Below are 19484 nucleotides of genomic sequence, written 5' to 3'. Positions count from 1 at the left end.
TTTGCATTATTCTATTTAAAGCCTAGTGGGCTGCAGTATTTCTCCTCATAATTACGCAAATGCGCATCAAGATCTCTCTTTGTCTGGCCTCTTATTATGTGTTTCAGCGTAATTTTGCTGTGCAAATGCATTTATCATGCTCATAAAAATATGGAGATTATTTTAACCTTAAGAAATGTTGCGTTTTTTTTCTGCGGGGGTTCAGCGGGGGACCGCGTCAGTGGCCTCACCCGGAGGCTCCCGGCGGCAGGGACGCAGATGCAAACCCCCGTCTACTCATTGGCCAGCGGTTTATAGTACGGTGCGGCGCATATAATTACAAAATTGATTTTTCTTCATAAATCTGAGCATGCGGCTCTTAATCAGGTGCGGTCTGTAGCCCGGAATTTACGGTACTTCCCTCGGAATCGTGCCTCCCGTCGCATTTCTCTTTCGTGTTTTGTGCGTACATCTCACGTGAGCTTTGTGATACGCTCTTCTTTGGATGATTCGAATGAAAAACCTGACTGACATTCCCATTTCTTAAATGTCGAAAGAGATGCACCTTTCTGTGTTTTTTTTTTTTTTTTTTTTGCTGCCATCTCACTTGATCATCCGCGTGCTTCCTCAGCGTGCAGACTTAAAAGAGCAACTCGCATGCGCACACGTTAACTGTTCCGCCTCCCCCCCACCACTGAAAAAAAACCCACGAAAGTAAATGAGAAGAAAAACACTCACACACACCACACCGCAAACACACACGTAGGCACAAAGAAATCGTGTTGATCATACAGGAGCGATTCGATCGCGTACAGTCAACTCGTGCATGGCGATTGTTATGGGAAACAATTTTTCGGCACCGTAAAAATGATCCCACAGAAACAACACGCTACCGGTAACGATCGTTACTGTGAAATCCTCAGGCCTGCTCATATTTGCTTGAAAACACAAAGTGAATTTTCGCAAAAAGACTTTTACCATGGCACTGCGATGTTCGTCAGAACAACCCCTCCCCCCCTACTTTAAAAGGTCTAAACACACAGGAAAAATCATGAAACTCTGCAAGCACATTAGGTTTAGCAACAGCATCAATATTTTATGAGGTTACTGTGCGATTTTGAGATGATTGCTCAACAACGCCCCCTAAATATTTTCAGCGAAGCAGCGTTGGTTGAACATGTCATCAAGATCAATGAAATTTTGGAGGTAGATTTAATAGCCCAAAACTGACAAAAAAAAAAAAAAGTCTATTGAGCTATATGCTAAAGCGAATAGGAAGTTTTGAATATTCTTTCAGGTTTAGACACATTTTTGGCCTTTTATAAAGGACACATTTTTTAAAAACTCTAAGACTTCATCATATTTTCTTGAAACTGTGGGTGTTTCATCCTAAGATGTTCAAGGCGACCATGGAAATCAAAGCTTTTTATTTTGCCAAACGCTGGTGCCTGGGCAGCGGCTGTTTGCCAAGAAAAACGACGCAGATTTTGGCATGTTCGTAACGCAGAAAGCGGATAAACATACAGTATACAGGTACAGGTACACTGCAAATTCCTCGCTCTGGCAATTGACCAATCAGAACCGTTCACGGGAAAAATAATGCCAGCACAGAGCTGTCGGTCACGGCAAAAATAACCACTGTCTATAAAATTTGTGAATTTCATTCTATTTTCAGACTGTGACTGACATACGCTTAGACATGGGAGTCTAAAACGCTTAATGTGCGTGTAAAAAGGGATCGCTGCTAAAGATATGACATTACATCGTCTTCACAAAGATTTGCTTCATGATGCTCCATGATAATTCGAGGACAGTTGTGATAGTAAATCAAGTACAGTATTAGACACATCACCAACAAAGCATCTCTGACAGACGTCCTAAGTTAAATATGAATTCCTTGGTGATTGGTCAGAAATGAGATTGCGTTAGCATTTAGCCGCTAGCGTTATCCCCGGAAATATAACTTACCAGCTGGAGGAGACTCTGAGTCAAAACTTGAAAGGCCGAATCCAAGTACCCACAGTTCCAACCTTGTGCCCTTCACTTATGCGTTCACGTCGAAGCTGCGGCTTTGCCCCAACTCTCAAAAGTGCTCTGTCGCCTGGTACCTTTTGAGCCCTTGTTCCACACTTATGTTGAGCACGCCCAGCATCCACGACTCCTCGGTCGAGGCATATTACCCACAATGCTTTGCGGATTTGACCAAGGCAGACAAACTGGCGACGAGCCAAAAATGTTTTTTCAAGAGTATATACTGAAGTATTACATACTTTATACTTTGCAGGTATTTAATTTCCATGGATAAGTGAAAAACACATTCGCCTTCTAAAGTTACCTGCGTATTTTCTCCTAGTGTACTTTACCGTCGTTAGCGACCTTCTGCGCATGCGCCGCAATCGTGTCGGTGACGCCAACGGTTCAAATAATGGAGGCATGGCTCCCATCGACACGAAGATTGAGCCCGATTTATTTTACCTCGGCTTTATTTAAGTTTTAGTACAATTTTGAGCAGCAAAACCGCCAAAACTACAACCGGTGCGCAATCTTTAATGACACAGAGCATATATTGATGACGTCAGACACGGCGTCCCAATTTTCGTAAATTGCGGTGTCGAATGCAGCACTTCTTACACGTACTGTTCGGTGAGTACCAGAGAATGCAGTGAGCCGCTCAGCCAATGTGTGAAAAATGAGCGCAAACGGGGCGGGGTGATAGAGCACTGTGGAGTAGTGATGGGAATTCCGGCTCTTTTGAGAGAGCCGGTCTTTTGGCTCGGCTCACTAAAAAGAGCCGGCTCTTTCAGCTCCCAAATGGCTCCTCAGTTTTTTTTGTTGCTTAAATTAATTTACTACCAAAAATAATGTAAAATTATGTGTAAAATGAATTAGTAATGTTAAAAATATACAGTATATCAAATATTTATTATTTATATGGCTTTATTTATATTCTTCTGAACATACTTAACATGAGTACAACATGGAGTGCTACAAAAAATAAATTACAAAGTACAAAAACAAAGACCCATCTCAAAACAAGGTCAACAGAAAGTTCCAATCTCTGATTGTCTATATTTATTAGCTTGTAACTATTTACAGTAAAACAACATAAGTAAGCTTTGATTACCACACAAATTATAAATTAAAATTTGATATTGGATATTTTAACCTTGCACAGTCTACATGCTGCCTTTGAACTATCAATTAAGTTTAAATGAGTCCAAATTTCTCTGCGTTTCCTACCCATTTTCTCACCTTTCCACTTTCCACCGTGTTTTTTTTTCTCTGTAGCGCTATCGAGCTCTCTCGTCTCCCTGTCTCTCCTGTTTGTGTGCTCCTCACAGTGTGCTGCTGTGTGTCTGTAACTCCTCCCCCTTCTCTTCACTGCAGCGCGTGTGTAACCCTCCCCTCCCTCTTCTACCACTTACTTTTTTGCAAATCCTTTATCATAAGCAGACCGGTTGAGAGAGCAGTTCATCTTTGAAGTGGAGAAGACTCCTCGATGATGGTGTGAAATTCATTCGCTTCATGCGAATAAAATATGTCCATTTAAGTGCCCTGCTATCCTTCGGCCACTGGTACAGCTTTTCTGTCGATTGCGAACAATACATCACCACACACAGCCGTGGCATCTTACCAACAAGCAATGCAACAATGCTGTTCAATGGAAGGACTTCCCTTGCAGTTCTCCATGTGACGTCATTTCCGAAGATTGACGAACATTGCCGAAGAAAAGCATTTTCGTTGTCAAGGGCGTTGCTATGGGTTAAACAAAGAATCTGGAAGGGTTGCGTTAAAAAAAATAACGGAAATATGCTTATAATTGTTCAGCCATTGATATTACTCAAAAACATGGTTGGCCAATTTTACTTCACACTTGGCCTTTATTAAGGGGTTGGGTGTTTGTCAACCTGTGTAGTTGTTTGGTTGCCTGCTTGTTTTGTTTTTCTCTTTGTAATTTGATTTTCATTATTTTGTTGTAGAAGTGCTGTCATCATTTACCATATGTCTAATCTCTTTCAACGGGATGTGCCGTACATGTCGTAAAATCCCAATAAAAAGACGTGGGAAAAAAATTCTGCCTTGGTCACTGTGGAGACCAGCAGAACATGCCCTCCAGTAGCACATCTGCCAGTGTGTCTGCCTCCTTGTCTGGCAGTGCGTATGCCTGTGGCTGCTTTGTAAAATAGTCTATCCCGCAAACCACAGAATGGTTACCCCTGTCCGTCACAGGAAAGGGGCCCATAATTTCCACAGCAATTGTCTCCGTGGGCGCTCCAACCATGTGTTGCTGAAGTGGTGCATGCGGCAGGTTTTATGGGCGGCACTCTCATCACAACGCCGGCTAAAATCCTCCACATTCCATCGATGCTATCCCTAATACAACCCTTGGCGCAGCCATTGGAGGGTCTTGGTGCTGCCAAAGTGCCCCGAGCCAGTACCCTTAAGGCATGCTCTCAGCACTCTCTCTCTCTTAGAGCTCCGGGCACCACCACCGGCCACCTCTCCTCCCCTGGGAGGCTGGTACCTTCCACGCATACTGCAGCACGCCGTCCGTCCATGTGTCACACAGTGGACTTGCTCCAAAGACCTTTATTGCCAACAGACAGTCCCATCATACCTTCCCAGGGTGGCCTGCTGCCACTCTGGACCCACTGTTGCATAGGGTTGAGATCACAGTCCTCTTCCTGCTTGAGTCCACAACTTCCAAGGTGCAGAATGAAGATCAAGCAGAAGTCTCTTTCCCACACAACTCTAACTCTTTGGCATCCCACCGGTCGCAGTAGCTGCAGCTACCTACAGCAAATGGTCACAGAGAAATTGCATCAGCATCGGTGTACTTAGCCCCAGCCTGATGTACCACAGTGAAGTGGAAGGCCTGCAGCTCCTCCAGCCACCGTGCAACTTTGCCCTCTGGTTCACAGAATGACATCAACCACTTTAGTGCGGCGTGGTCTGATGGTGAAGGGCACGCCACACAAAGAGGATTTGAAATGGTGTGCAGCCAAAACAACTGCCAGCAGTTTACGTCTGGTGACACAGAATCATCAGTCACTCTCACTGAAGGTGCGGCTGGAGTAGGCAACCACTCGCTCAACCATGGCCCTCACCTGTGACAATACCATTCCAATGCTGACATTGTTAGTGTCCGTGTCGAGCACAAAAGACAAGGATGGGAGTAGAACAGGAGCGTTCACGAGGGTTTTTTTTAGGCTGGAAAATTCCTGCTGACAGTCTGGGTTGGTTGACTTGAAGGAGATGGAACAAGGACGCCCCGATGCAAGAAAACCGCCAGCCCCAAAAAGTTCTTAAGCTGCTTCTGGTTTCTTAGGACTGACCAGTCTTTGATGGTGCTGCCCTTATCATCCAGTGTCACCATTCCCTCTGTGGCCCAGGGACTCCACCTGTCGTCACATACAGTGAAATTTTTTCGAGGTGGAGTTTCAGTCCAGCTCCCGCAATTGTTCCCAGTACCAACTTCAGATAATCCAATCCGGTCTGAAAGTACCCACCTTGGACAAGGACGTCATCAAATACGCCAAGGACATTTACCTGGGAAGGTTTGAGAGCACCGTGTCCATCAAGCACTCAACTGTTCCGGGTGCCTTGCACAGTCCAAAATTTATGACCTTAAACTGCCAGTGTACTCGGGTGGTGCAGAAAGCCATCTTTGAGCCGGACTCAGTGGTGAGGGGGACTTGCCAGTAGCCAATGCACAGGTTGAGCAATGGGAACCACACAGACCCTGAAACCAGATCCAATGTCTCATCTATCCGTGGTAGTCCAACTCATTCTCACTGAAGGCGAAAATTTTCTCAAAGTCCCAGAGCACCTGCCACAACTGCTCCCACCGCTCGACATCCAAGACATTGCACTTCCTTTGCCAGATGGACCGTATCCCCCCAGTCCGGTTCTGTTCTACCTGACCTGGATACATTTTGCTGAAATGGCTGAACCGGATGTCATTGGCCCCCTCAGTGGGCAATCCATTTTGGGACAAGCAAAGTCTACTCAGCGGGGAGGGGAACCATTGCGCAGGTCGAGCGATGAGAACCACATGGACCGTGAGACCAGATCCAATGCCTTGTCTATCCGCGGAAGCGGGTAGCAGTCCTTGCTTCTCACTTTATTGAGTGGACTGTAGTCGCTTCCAGCGTGGTACGGACCTCCTGATCTGCGTCCTCCTGCTGGGCCAGAGGCAACCGTCGGGGCCGTATCTTTACTGGTCTTGCATCCCTGGTGTCCATATTCTCACCAAGTTAGTGAGGCCCACCTCATTCTCACTGGCAGCAAAAATTTTCTCAAAGTCCCAGAGCACCTGCCACAACTGCTCCCTCCTCTCGACAACACACACACACACACACACACACACACACACACACACACACACACACACACACACACACATTTTTAAAAAAAAAAGCACACTGGCCCCAAAATCAACAATATTTTATTACTTCATCATCTGTTTGAATTTGCACTTGTTCTCAATTAACAGGTTAAATCACTACAGTAACATTTGAAAACAATATGTACACTGATATTAACACACAAAATTAGAAACCGTTTAAAATTGCTCCTTGCAGAGCCTGCTCTACATCTCCAAACTTAGTTACATTTCTCCCTCTGAGAGTCCATTTGCATCATTGCCAATCCTTTATCGAAATTTAAATGGACTTTTTCTTGAACAGAATATGAGCCACTAAACTGCTTCGGTAAATCACCTGGCTGCATGTACAGCTCTTCACGAGGGAACAGTCAGAAGACAGTTAGTGTTGAAAGGTTTCGTTCTGTTTAAACACTAGGCAGTGAGTATACTTTTGACAGTAAAATGCATCTGGATGCTTTTTAAATATTACAAAACCTTATGCAAATTTGATGGTGCATCTAGTGTTACCAATACCCAACCAGTTAGTCCATTGCTACAATGCCTTATGAATCAAGATCACCTAACTACAGAACCACCCATCAATATTTAGAAGGGAAAGAGCCACACTGGCACAGCATCAATTATCCTAAAAATACCTCACTTTTACCCCTTTGTTATTTACATAAAAACACCACGAAAAGATCATGACTTGACTCTGCCCCAATCAAAAGCAGAACAGATTTAGAAGCTCGAGACCCCAGAACTAGCATCCCAGTCAACACATAAGCTTCAATTTAAAACGTATCTAACACAAGGTTTCTATCCCAAAATGGCCCATAAAACCAACAATGATGTACACCTGTTCCACCTAAGTTTCAGCAGCACAGGGTTAAAAAAAAGGGAAAGATTTAATCTGCTAGAATGAGAAGGAATGTAAAACAAAATATGACAGAACCTGAAATGACACTACAATGTTTACGTTTACACCAATCCTGAAGATAAATTCACTGAAATGTGTTATATACACTAGATTTGTAGTTGTTTTTTTTAATATTGGTCCAGTGACCTGTGCACTTGAGTAACATCAATTTGAATCAGCAGGCCTAAAACATGTGAAACAAAATAAGGGTAAAAACGACACTTTCATGTTAAAAGTAACTAAAACCACTCAAGCAAGCCGGATTTCATTCCAATCTCTTGTACTGTCACCAAAACAAATTGGAAACGTGTTCATTTAAACCACAATATCGAGTATGTATCACTCTGTTCTGTGCGTAAAATACACTCAAAGCTGGTGCACTAAAATAAAACCTTGTTAGCACAGCAGGTTGAGGTAGAAAGCAGCACTTGGAAAATTTGCATGCAATGAGTCATTAGGAAATTATTTTTAAAAATGTGATAAGAGTTCCTAATTTAGAAAAATTAAAAAAAAAGACTTAAGGAGGAAAGAAAGGGTTTTCTACAGCTATTTTGACCACCATACAACATTGATGACTGTGATCAGTTGGACACAAAAAAAAAAAAAACAGTAAAGGATGACTGACAACCAGCAAAAACAACCAGGGATCACTGTTCACACACATTAAGCAATCTCAGACATACACACCTTTTTTTGGGACAGTACAGCAGCAACAAGCTAATAAAATGTATTAACATGACCATGACGGCAGGCCTGAATCATGTTAATTGTATATCCCGTCTTTATTTGTCCAGGGAATTGTCATCTTCTTACAATAACCCAAAATTGACAATACATTGTCCCACACACGCATAATATAAAAGGGTTTAGGCGCTCAACTTCAGCAATCTCGATTTTCAGCTGCTTAAAAACAAAATTGCGAAGTTGATTCAAAAACAGGCAGTCAGTCCAAAAAATCTTCAGTGCTCGCGTGTTTCAGTTCAACCAGCAATGTACTCCTACTCCGCTGTTCGTCATAGCACTGGTGGGAGTTTCCTGTCACAAGTCTGTGACCTTATTCTCGACGGCGGCAGCAATTTGCTGTAGCCTGTAACCAAGCTGCATCTTCTGGGCTGTGGTGTCCTCCTCCAGTGCCGTGATTATCTGTGGGCAAGTAAGAAAATGTGTGGTGAGGTTGTGGGGAAAAATAGGCTCATTGTGACTTTGAAACAAGAAAGTTAGAAATATGTACCCCACCGTATTTATACTCTAATGTTACACACCAAATGCCTGTGAAGTGGAACACAGCCACATTGCAGTGGCTCCACTAAATGGAGCCATCACTATTGGATGTAACTCAGATAGTGTCATTAGCATTCCCACTCTTTTGTTAAAATTATTTTCCAGGACGATACACTGATACAGTGCGAGTCAAGTCACCATAACATACACTAATAAATTCCACCCCCAAGCTTTACAGAAATGTTACTTTTTACAATTGTAACATTTACCGTATTTTCTGCACTGTAAGGTGCTTCGGATTCTAAGGCGCACCTTCAATGAATGGCCTGTTTTCATATATAGGGCGCACTGCATTATAAGGCAAATAGAATAGAAGCTTCAATAGTGGCTACGGTTGCGCGATGCATCCACTAGTTCGGGGGTCGGCAATATGCGGCTCTCGAGCCACATGCGTCTCTTTAGCGTCCCCCCAGTGGCTCCGTAGAGCTTTTTGAAAAATGTTTGAAAATGGAAAAATATGGGAGTGAATTATATTTTCTTGTTTGAATATGCTTTCTGTCAGAGGACAAACATCACACAAACATTCTTAACATTTTCCGATGCTGTAAAAATGTGTCAAATAAATATTAAATGTCAACATTTCATCAACGAATATTTGCGTCATAGCCTGCGACACACGTTTCTATTACCAGGGCGGGATGTCAGTCAAGGGGCTGTTGTAAACCCCCCCCCCCCCAACAAAAAACAGGTTGGTTGTTCGTAAGGTAGATCTTCCATCAAAAAACTGGGCAACACTCCTCTACAGGATGAACTGCAAGGGGAAAAAAATGAATGCTCGTTGTGTATTTGTAGCCAACTTAGTCATGTTGATAGCAGGCTAATATTACTCAAATAGATACATACATCATGTGTTGCCTTCATTATAAGGCTTTTTATTTTTTGCAGCTCCAGACATATTTGTTTTTTTGTTTATTTTGGTCCAATATGGCTCTTACAACATTTTGGTTTGCCGACCCTTGCACTAGTTGGTGCTATGCTACAGGAATACAACACCATACAAACAGCTTTACCTATACAGAGCCTCCGTAACCCTTGTGCTGCAATTTCTACGATGTTTGTAACACATGGGTTACCCCATATGTTACAATTTCTACAATTTTTGTAGATTTTTGCGTATTCTTCATCACGTCATCTTTAAATCAAAGACACAGCATAAAAAGTGTGTGATATGAAATATTCCAATTCATGTTTTATTTATATAGATTTATATTTATGTTTTGGTCATAGCACAATACCGCTTTTATTGTCCATAGAGGGCAAAAATACAAAGAAAAAAATAAGAACTATATGTGTATGTATAGCACTGATGCCACTGAACATGTCGAGTGGTTGAAAGTGAAATAAATATTCAGGAATAATACTTTTACAATTTTTGTAAAATTGTATGTTGCGTTATATAAACTTATTTAGATCGACTGCAGCACATGGTTAAGCGCTCCAGCTGTAACAAAGCCATTAGAACTGGTCACATACACGGAAATGAAGTACATAAATACAAATTGCATTACAAAACAAATGAAAGCCAAACGTTCTGAAGACAACTGATTCAACAAAAAAGCATACAAACCTTGTGGTCTCACATCTGCAAGGAGCTAAACATCTTTACAAGTCTTGCTTGTCTTTTTCTTCCTTCATTTAGTCAGTAGTTAACTATGCTTTTGGTATTATCTTCGTTTCATAATGGCTGTGCAGAGCTCACAAATTAGTTCTCTGTTTGAGTGTGAGTTGGCGAATGCACGTCAATTAGTGATGGGCAGAACCCTTTTAGGTTACAATTAGTTCCTGAGAATAATCACCACTAAATGGCGTAGGAACACACTAACAGGGAAACAGTTCAATGGGGAATACAAAAAGACTGTGACACCAGATATAAGGCGCATTGGATTGTAGGATGGACTGTCTGCTTCTGGGAAAATTGAATGCTTTTACGTGCGCCTTATAGTGCGGAAAATATGGTATTTTGTATTTAATCAATGTTTATTCCTCTGCCTCTCTCTTTCTTGTACTTTCTTGACAAAATATTTTTATATGTTCAAGAAATTAGAAAAAAAAAAATGTTTGTTTGTTTACTGTGATTGTGCGGGTGATGGGAGGCCAAGCCAATGCCAGCACCCAGTGGCGTTCCGTCAGGGCCTTCAACGCCTTCTCTATAGGCGCAAACACTTTCAGAAACACAGAGCAACATTTACAACTTAAATCAAGTGGAAATAATTTATTTCAAACAGTCGTTTGTCTACATTTCATTGCTTATATCTTGGCCGCGTGGCGTCAGTCCTCTGTGGGTTAATTCTTTTTTCAATCTATTAACATATACATATTATTTAATCTAACACCTTCAGCATGTCTAGTGCAGGCGTCGACGGGCGCCGCCCACACACACACACACACACACACACACACACACACACACACACACACACACACACACACACACACACACACACACACACCACTGAAATCGCTGGTTCTTCTTTTAGCCAATCAGATTGGAAATTCACCACCAGATAGCGAGTACGATGTTATTTATTTGAAGTTTTTATATTGATAAGAATTGATTGCGAAGTACTATATTGTATTGAAGAGGTTTGGAGTTATTGTAGTGATGTATTGGAAGATAAAGGCCACTGTGTTATTATTATTATTATTATTATTATTATTATTATTTTTTTTTTGGTAACATCCTTAAATATGTAAAATACTCTTTAATGCCACACATCGAACTCTTTCGCAATGATGTTTGCGGGTGAGAGTGCTTGGAACGGAGACTACACATACAATCGTCTGTGAATTTGCAAGGGTGTTTTTACAGGGATGAGAGTGGCTAGTGATGAAAAAATCTGAAAACCAGCCGGGGATCTGGGGGCCCCAGGCCCCTAGTAGGGTCCAGGGGCAACGCCCTGGATGGGGGCCCAGGGGGCAAAGGCCCCGGAAGCTAATGGGTTTTAGAGATTTTAAAGCCTTAAAACCATGAATTTTACCAACATATTTTTACATTTTTTGTTGAAATACCATCCTCTGGTTGCATATAAAATTGACACTTCATACGAAAAGTAGAAGTTTATTTGGAGTACATACATTAGTTTATGGATTTTAGAAGCCTTAAAACCATTAATTCCCTATTTGCTTACAAAATTGGCACTTTATACTAAACATGCTAAAGATGAAGTGTATTCAATGTACACACTACTTGAAACTTTCACAGAAAAAAAATCCCAATAGATTGTTCACTAATCTTTCAAGAGAAAATTTGACATAGGCCTTTGTGCAATTTTGCTTATGCATTCCTGGTGAGCACCAACATGTAACTTCAAATTTGCTGCTCAAAATCAAAACTAAAAAAGGAAACACATTCCCTGCCATATTTAAGATTTGTTCATTACTTGTATTCATAAAATGTGTAAATATGATAAAAAGCGGTTGATTCTTACCTCATACAGTGATAGTTAAGTCCCAAACTGTTTACTATATACGGGTTATCAATGCATTTTATCCTATAAAGTGAATGTCTATTGACAGTATATACAACTATGTACAGTTTCATAATGTAGAATGTTTATTTTCTCTTCATTTAAGCTTTTTAGCAAGAGCTAAAAGCTTGTTGGTCCTCTCTGTCTTTTTCACTCTTGTTTTAGCCAACTTCTCTTGTTTTTTTCACATACTTCAGCCTTGCTTTCTTCTGCTCCCTATAAAATTCATCCGCGCTTGAGATCAAGCTGTTACTTTTCAGTCGAAAGTGTTTCACCAAGGTTGCGTGACTCGGTAAAGCTTTCCATCCTCTCGATCTGAATAGAATGAAAATCGTCACACACTGTACACAGAGCTTTACCAGCGACATCCAGCTTTTTCACGAAATCCGACACAAGCACAGACAATGGTTCCTCTTTACTGGTTCCCACTGTTGACACAGTCAGCTTTCTATCCAACCAGTCCCATCGAAACGCATCTATCACGAGTCTCGATAACATTTGGCATTTGTTAATACAGAGAACATACACGACTAATTTCAATACACTACATCTCTCGTGCAAAACCATTCAGAATTCGCGGGAAAGGGGTTTAGGAAGGCGAACACGGATTGGTTGTGATTCTGCATTTGCTGATATAGCGACCAATCACAAGTAAGACATTAGTTTTAGCCCATATACGAAGTAACGACAAACTAACGCTTCGTGAGAAAAAATGGTATTCAAAATGGATGCTTGCAAACTTGATTTGTAAACATTACGAGTCCCGAGTCTGCTGAAGACAAGTATGTCCGGCAGCCCAGAAATAACACCAGACCCTAACTCCGCCCCCCCTAAAATTTTCGCAACGGATTTGGAACAATATAAAAAACGTCCATTTTGACTGGAAATAAGCGGAAATCCGCCAACAACTTGAACAACTTATTGAATGTATTCAAGAAATGCAGTATATATAATGAATATGAGTCATTTGATATAAAAAGTAGAAAGAACAATGATACATATATACAAACCGAAAGGTGTATCAATAGATAAGTATAGTACACAAAAGGGTAAAAGTATTTGATGAAATTTAGATTTCTTCTTTTTCTTTGGTATTGGAAATGATCAATATACATTATTGCACAACAAGGGGTAGGACTAGATAAGTTGTATACTTCTTCCTACTCCTTTGAACATATAACTGTGATGATGTTTGTATTACTTACTTTTACTTTTATTTTCCTTTCATAATTTTTGTTTGCATTTTGTCATGTTATTGTATGTTTTATATATGTTCAATAAACAAACAAACAAACAAAACAAACAAACAAACAAACAAACAAAACAAGCAGAAAGATCTCATCCCTGTTTTAGGAACAGTTTAGTCACATGCTCTGCAGTGTGAATGTGCCCATATTTATCCATCCATCCATCCATTCATTTTCTGATCCGCTTTATCCTCACAATGGTCACGGGGAGTGCTTGGAGCCTATGCCAGCCATCTTCAGGCAATAGGCGGGGTACACCCTGAACCAGTTGCCAGCCATTCGCAGGGCACACACAGACGAACAACCATCTGCACTCACACCTACACCTTGGGAAAATTTAGAGTGTTCCATTAACCTGCCACGCATGTTTTCGGAATGTGGGAGGAAACCGGAGTACCCGGAGAAAACCCACGCAAGCACGGGGAGAACATGCAGTTTCCACACGCACCTTGCGTGTGGAAATTGCACCTCATAATCGAACCTTGCACCGATGCACCGTGAGGCCGGCGTGCTAATCAGTGAGGTGCATTATGAATTGCGAAACATGGCAACTATTTAGCAACAAAGGTTCTCCATCAACAAGAATGGGAAATAATTCCACCTACAAAGCTTCTTTCATGTCTCTTTACAGTTTTCATGGTCAGCCCATTAACGGGCTCTGTAAAGGCTTGGTAAGGATTTTTTTCATATGACTTTGATTGAGGTTTTGTCAACATCTTTCAATCTTTTTTTCTTTTAGTCATTTTAACAACAACAGAAAGCCACTATTATGTCTTTACTTTTCAATGTTTTGAAAGTTTTCTGTAAATGTGTTTAAATGTCGTCAATTTATGTTCTTTTACTCATTTCTGTAAGCTACTTTTGCTTTCTCTGCTTTGCTTCAGGTGTCATTCAATGCCACGTTTGTAAATGCTTGTAGGTATTGTTTCTTTGTTTGTGAGAATCACACTCACTTGCCTTCTATATAAGAGGTGCAAAATGAATAAAGCTGCCTTGGCCTTGATTTGGGGTGCTGTGCTGGCTAGAAGCAGAGATGAAGCAGGAAAGCGCTACAGCTCGGTGTTGCCCATTGAAGGCAGTTGAAAACACACATTTATGTCCGTTTAAACCAATCTGCGTTCACCGACAAAACAATGATAAGCAGAGGGAGGAAAAATAATTTTCTAGGACAGGTTTTACAGGGATTTTTCCTTTTTTCCCTCATTTTCCATGTGTTTTCAATGGCTGGAAAACTGGTCAATCATTTTCAAAGTTTTCCAGGACATGTGGGACCCTTGTCAGCTGATGTCGCTTGTTGCTCGGCCTTGATTGAATGCGTTCACCAATCTGAGCGGTGTTGACCAAGTAAGATTGTTGACATTCTTTTTACCTAGTTATGCAAACAGGCTTCCCCAGCCACTTTTTATTGGAGTTCAGTGGGCTCAATCCTAACTCTCATAGGCCACATGGCTATTCTCATGCACATATCCGACTGATGCACTGATAGATCGCGCATTACGTACCTGGTCATAGTACTTATTGATGTACTTGTAGAGCTCATGCAGTGCAACCAAGTAGTTCAGTTCTCCCGAATAGTTCTGCAACAAAAGTCATATTAGCAGTCAATCCAAATCATCAAAGAGAAATGGACATCTTGTGTTTTAAAGTCGCATCTTATATTCATATGGATCTACCTCACCCAAAGTTGAACATTGTATCGTGAGACTTCGATTTCTACTCAGTGTTTTTTTTTTTTTTTAATACCATCACACATCATCGAAATGGTAGAGAGAAATACATTATTGTGTAGGAAGACCACAGAATCAGAAATGTTAATGCAAAGTGGCAAAATGCAAATATGACTGCTCATTAAAATACTGGTAAAAATAAACAAAGAATGGATATATGGATGGATGGATGAATATATTCAGAAAGTCCTGTAAACTGAGTTTAATCTTTATGGCAACACAAAGGTAAAAAATAACCCGAACTGGGTCAAAAAGGGACCAATGTAACTTTTTGGGTTATTCATATAACCCCAAAAAGTGGGTCAGATAAATTAATATCACCCAAAAAGGTGGGTCGAATTAAATAACCCAAATATTGGGTTGTTTTGTACAAACCTCTCCAAAATGACTTGTTTTGTGGTTTAGTCACTTGCCACAACTTTGTGGGTGAAATAAATAACCCAAAAAGTTGGGTTGATCCCCTTTCGAAATGTTTTGGGTTATTTTTGGCCATAGCCTGGTGTTTGGTACAAGTATGTTTGTTCCAGCTGCTCAGAGAATATGGCTTTCAGTTGACAGTGTTGAAAATGGACCTAAAAACATTGCCTGTACAATTATAATAATTATCCTCTTTTGAACTCCCCCATCCCTCAATAATGTCAGACTTCATTATCAAATCCAAATCCTGTCAGATAGAACCCCCCCCCCCCGTCCTGGTAAATCCTCTCTGCTTCCTTTCATCTCAGTCATCATTCATTCTTCATTGTCCACTGGAATTGTTCCTGTCCCCTTCAAAATTGCAGCTGTCACTCCAATCCTGAAAAATTCAAATTATTTCAATAACCTATACCCCATTTCTCACCTTCCTCCAAAATTCTTGAAAAAATTGTTGCCTCTCAACTTCACTCCCACCTTACTTATAACAATCTGTACGAACAATTCCAGTCTGGGTTCCGTCCCCGTCACAGTACAGAAATAGCCCTCATAAAAATCACTAACAACCTTCTCATGGCAGCAGACTCCGGTTTAACCTTCATCCTCATCCTCCTCGACCTGAGTACAGCTTTTGACTCCATTTCTCACCCCATCCTCCTTAATAGACTCTCCACCATAGGCATCACCCACACCCCCCTACGCTGGTTTCATTCTTATCTCATTGGCCGCTCTCAGTTCATCCAACTCAACTCTTTCACCTCACAGTCCTTCCCCGTCTCTTCTGGTGTGCCCCAGGGCTCTGTCCTGGGACCCCTCCTCTTCATTATCTACCTTCTCCCCCTTGGCAATATTTTCCGTAATTTTGGTATACACTTTCACTGCTTCGCGGATGACATCCAGCTGTACCTCTCCAGCAAACCCGACGCCTCCCCCCCACCCTCCTCCCTCTCACGCTGCCTCTCAAAAATCCACTCTTGGTTCAACCATAGCTTCCTCAAACTGAACAGCTGATAAAACAGAACTCCTGCTCGTCGGTACCAAATCCACCCTACACAAAGCCGACAGTGTCTTCCTAACAATTGATAGCTTCACTGTCTCCCCCTCCCTTCAGGTTAAGAGCCTGGGTGTCATCCTTGATAACTCACGATCTTTCCACTCCCACATCAATAACATAACCCGGTCCGCATATTTACACCTACGTAATATCTATCGTCTCCGTCCCTCTCTCACCCCTCACACCACCGCTATCCTTGTCCACAGTCTCGTCACCTCCCGTATTGATTACTGCAATTCACTTCTTTTCGGTGTCCATCACAAACTCCTCCATAAACTTCAACTGGTCCAGAATTCTTCAGCCCGGATCATCACTAGAACCCCCTCCTTTCATCACATCACCCTCACCCCAACCGACAGCTCCACTGGCTCCCTGTCAAACTTAGAATCAATTACAAAATACTTCTCTAAACATTTAAAGCCATCCATAACCTTACACCCCCCGATCTGTCTGATCTTCTTCAAATTTCTGTTCCCTCTCATTCCCTCAGGTCCTCCTACTCCCTCCACCTCTGTGTACCCTCTGCCCGTCTCAACACGATGGGGTGCAGAGCTTTCAGCCGCTCTGCCCCCAAACTCTGGAACTCACTTCCACCCAACATCCGTAATATTGATTCCCTTCCCACATTCAAATCCCAACTCTAAACCCACCTATTCAAAATCGCATACTCAATTTAAATTAATCTCTTCTTTTATTATTTATATTTATTACAGTGATGGTCTGTTTCTGGAACGTACTGCATTTCAAATAAAACCGATCCCTGCACTCACCCTTGAGAGTTCAGCCAGAGCAGAGTTCATCTCCTGGTCGCTGGCAGAGATGGTCTGCCTGATGTCAGCATAGTATCTGCAATAACGTTATGTTAGTTGACAGAGGTTCAAAGCTGCTTCATGTGCACTTGAACAGACTTTGTACCAAAAGGACATTTTTCAGTCGTAAAGGAAATGTGATCATACCTTTCTACCATCTGTTTGTAACGGGGGATATCTCTAGCATACAGCAACTTGTTGATGGGAGAATCCTGTGTAAAAAAGCAGTGCCATTAACATTGATTTCATGTCGGACCCCAGAAGTGACCGTTCTAACTTCTTTGAGGACTAACTTTTCAATCATGAAATACATTATCGGATGAAAAGCCACATCATTTTTTGTTGTTGTTGTGGTTGTTTGGGAATTTCCTCCCCTTACCCGTCCCAGTTTGTGGTCAGCAATGGTGCAGGAGTCCATGAAGGTCTGAGCGATGACTGAAAGCACTGCGTCCACATGGTCTGAGGCTTGCACGTCAAATATGAACTGGGGATTTTTCACAATGTTGATCCAGAAACGCAGTGGGAGACTAGAATTACATAGGATATGTTTGTATTCAACAAGTTACACTGGCTGGTTATTTCTAACAAACCCATTTAGACTTGAATTAGATCTTTTAAATACATCAAAGGGCTGCAACAGCCTTTGGATATTTGTTAAAGGCAGACTCAGTAGTCTTGGTCCTGTCTCTATACTGCACCTGTTGGTCTTCCAAATGTGTATCGTCTCTGGGTCAAAAATACTGTGCTGACCAGCTTGGTCATCCAGCAAGTCAAAGAAGTATTTGACAGCCAGTGGGACGGGTCGACTGGTGCTGAGGATAACTGTAAACAAATCGTCTACGAATTTCTGCAGCGTCCCCTGACAACCACAAAAGAAAGGAAAGAGGGACACAATCATTTCATGCATGTTTTGCAAAATTGTTTCTGACATATTTCTTTATTTTACAATATTCCCTTAATGTCTATCAGGACAATTGTCCTTTAAGTGTGGAAAAATCATGACTGTGATTTTATATTTCTGAAAAACTTTGTTGTGCCTATCGTTTTAAAGGACAATTTGTCCTGACCTGATAGGATGCCTCAGTCTGGTCCTCGAGACCCCTATCCAGTCTGTTTTAGATGTCTCCCTCCTCCAATACATCTGATTCAAATGATCAGGATCATTATCGGACTTCTGCAAAGCTTACTGATGAACTATTGAACCATGCACACCGAATTCAAACAGCTTCTTCTATATCGCCATTAACTCTCGAAACAATTGACTCCAATTCTATCGTGGTACTAATAATAATAATAATACATTTTATTTATAAGCGCCTTTCAAAATACCCAAGGACACTTTACAATCAAAAGAGCAAGAAAACCACAGATAAAATTATAAAGAATAAAAGCGATGAGGTTAAACTGTATATGCAATTTTAAATAGGTGGGTTTTAAGATGAGTTTTGAATATAGGAAGAGAGTCAATATTTCGGATGTCGGGTGGGAGTGAGTTCCAGAGTTTGGGGGCAGAGCGGCTGAAAGCTCTGCACCCCATCGTGCTGAGACGGGCAGAGGGTACACAGAGGTGGAGGGAGGCTGAGGACCTAAGGGAGCGAGACGGAACAGAAATTTGAAGAAGGTCCGACAGATAGGGGGGGGCAAGGTTATGGATGGCTTTGAATGTGAAGAGGAGTATTTTGAAGTTGATCCTCAGTTTGACAGGGAGCCAGTGCAGCTGTTGGAGGATAGGGGTGATGTGATGGAAGGAAGGGGTTCCAGTGATGATACGGGCCGAAGAATTCTGGACCAATTGAAGTTTATGGAGGAATTTGTTGTGGACACCGAAGAGAAGTGAGTTGCAATAGTCAATACGGGAGGTGACGAGACTGTGGACAAGGATGGCAGTGGACTGGTGCCAGCAGAATCAACTCCAGATCAACCCTAGGAAAACTAAGGAGTTGGTTGTGGATTTCTGCAGGCAACAATCCTCACCAGCACTGATGAACATCCAGGGTATGGACATAGAGAGGGTGACCTCCTACAAGTACCTGGGTGTTCTTCTCAACAACAAACTGGACTGGTCGACTAACACGGACACCCTGATTAGGAAAGGTCAGAGCAGACTTTTCCTACTCAGGAAACTGAGGTCTTTTGGGGTTCAGGGGTCACTCCTTAAGACTTTCTATAACTCGGTGGTGGCCTCGGCCATCCATTATGGCATTGTCTGCTGGTCAGGCA

General features: G+C 41.8%; 2 protein-coding genes across 2 annotated transcripts in view; both read right to left on the bottom strand.

Annotated features, from left to right (window-relative positions):
• The window catches only part of LOC109528222 (probable peptidyl-tRNA hydrolase 2), a 17319-nt gene extending 15152 nt beyond the window's left edge, over positions 1–2167 (bottom strand). The window contains exon 1 of the mRNA XM_019890584.1: positions 1948–2167. The gene's annotated coding sequence lies outside the window, so the exon portion shown is untranslated. The remainder of the gene's footprint in view (positions 1–1947) is intronic.
• A 4240-nt stretch (positions 2168–6407) lies between these two features.
• plxnb1b (plexin b1b) overlaps positions 6408–19484 on the bottom strand; it is a 93150-nt gene continuing 80073 nt past the window's right edge. Inside the window, exons 32-37 of the mRNA XM_019890583.1 lie at positions 17963–18123; positions 17644–17791; positions 17412–17476; positions 17226–17301; positions 14763–14837; positions 6408–8408 (exon numbers count right to left, since the gene is read on the bottom strand). Of these exons, the coding sequence (XP_019746142.1) occupies positions 8304–8408; positions 14763–14837; positions 17226–17301; positions 17412–17476; positions 17644–17791; positions 17963–18123 (630 nt within the window). The 3' untranslated portion in view covers positions 6408–8303. The remainder of the gene's footprint in view (positions 8409–14762; positions 14838–17225; positions 17302–17411; positions 17477–17643; positions 17792–17962; positions 18124–19484) is intronic.

This window comes from Hippocampus comes, unplaced genomic scaffold (genome assembly GCF_001891065.2).
Source record: "Hippocampus comes isolate QL1 unplaced genomic scaffold, H_comes_QL1_v1.1 scaffold438, whole genome shotgun sequence".
NCBI lineage: Eukaryota > Metazoa > Chordata > Actinopteri > Syngnathiformes > Syngnathidae > Hippocampus > Hippocampus comes.
Note: the sequence above shows the minus strand (reverse complement) of the source record. Positions and strands in the feature narration are given on the sequence as shown.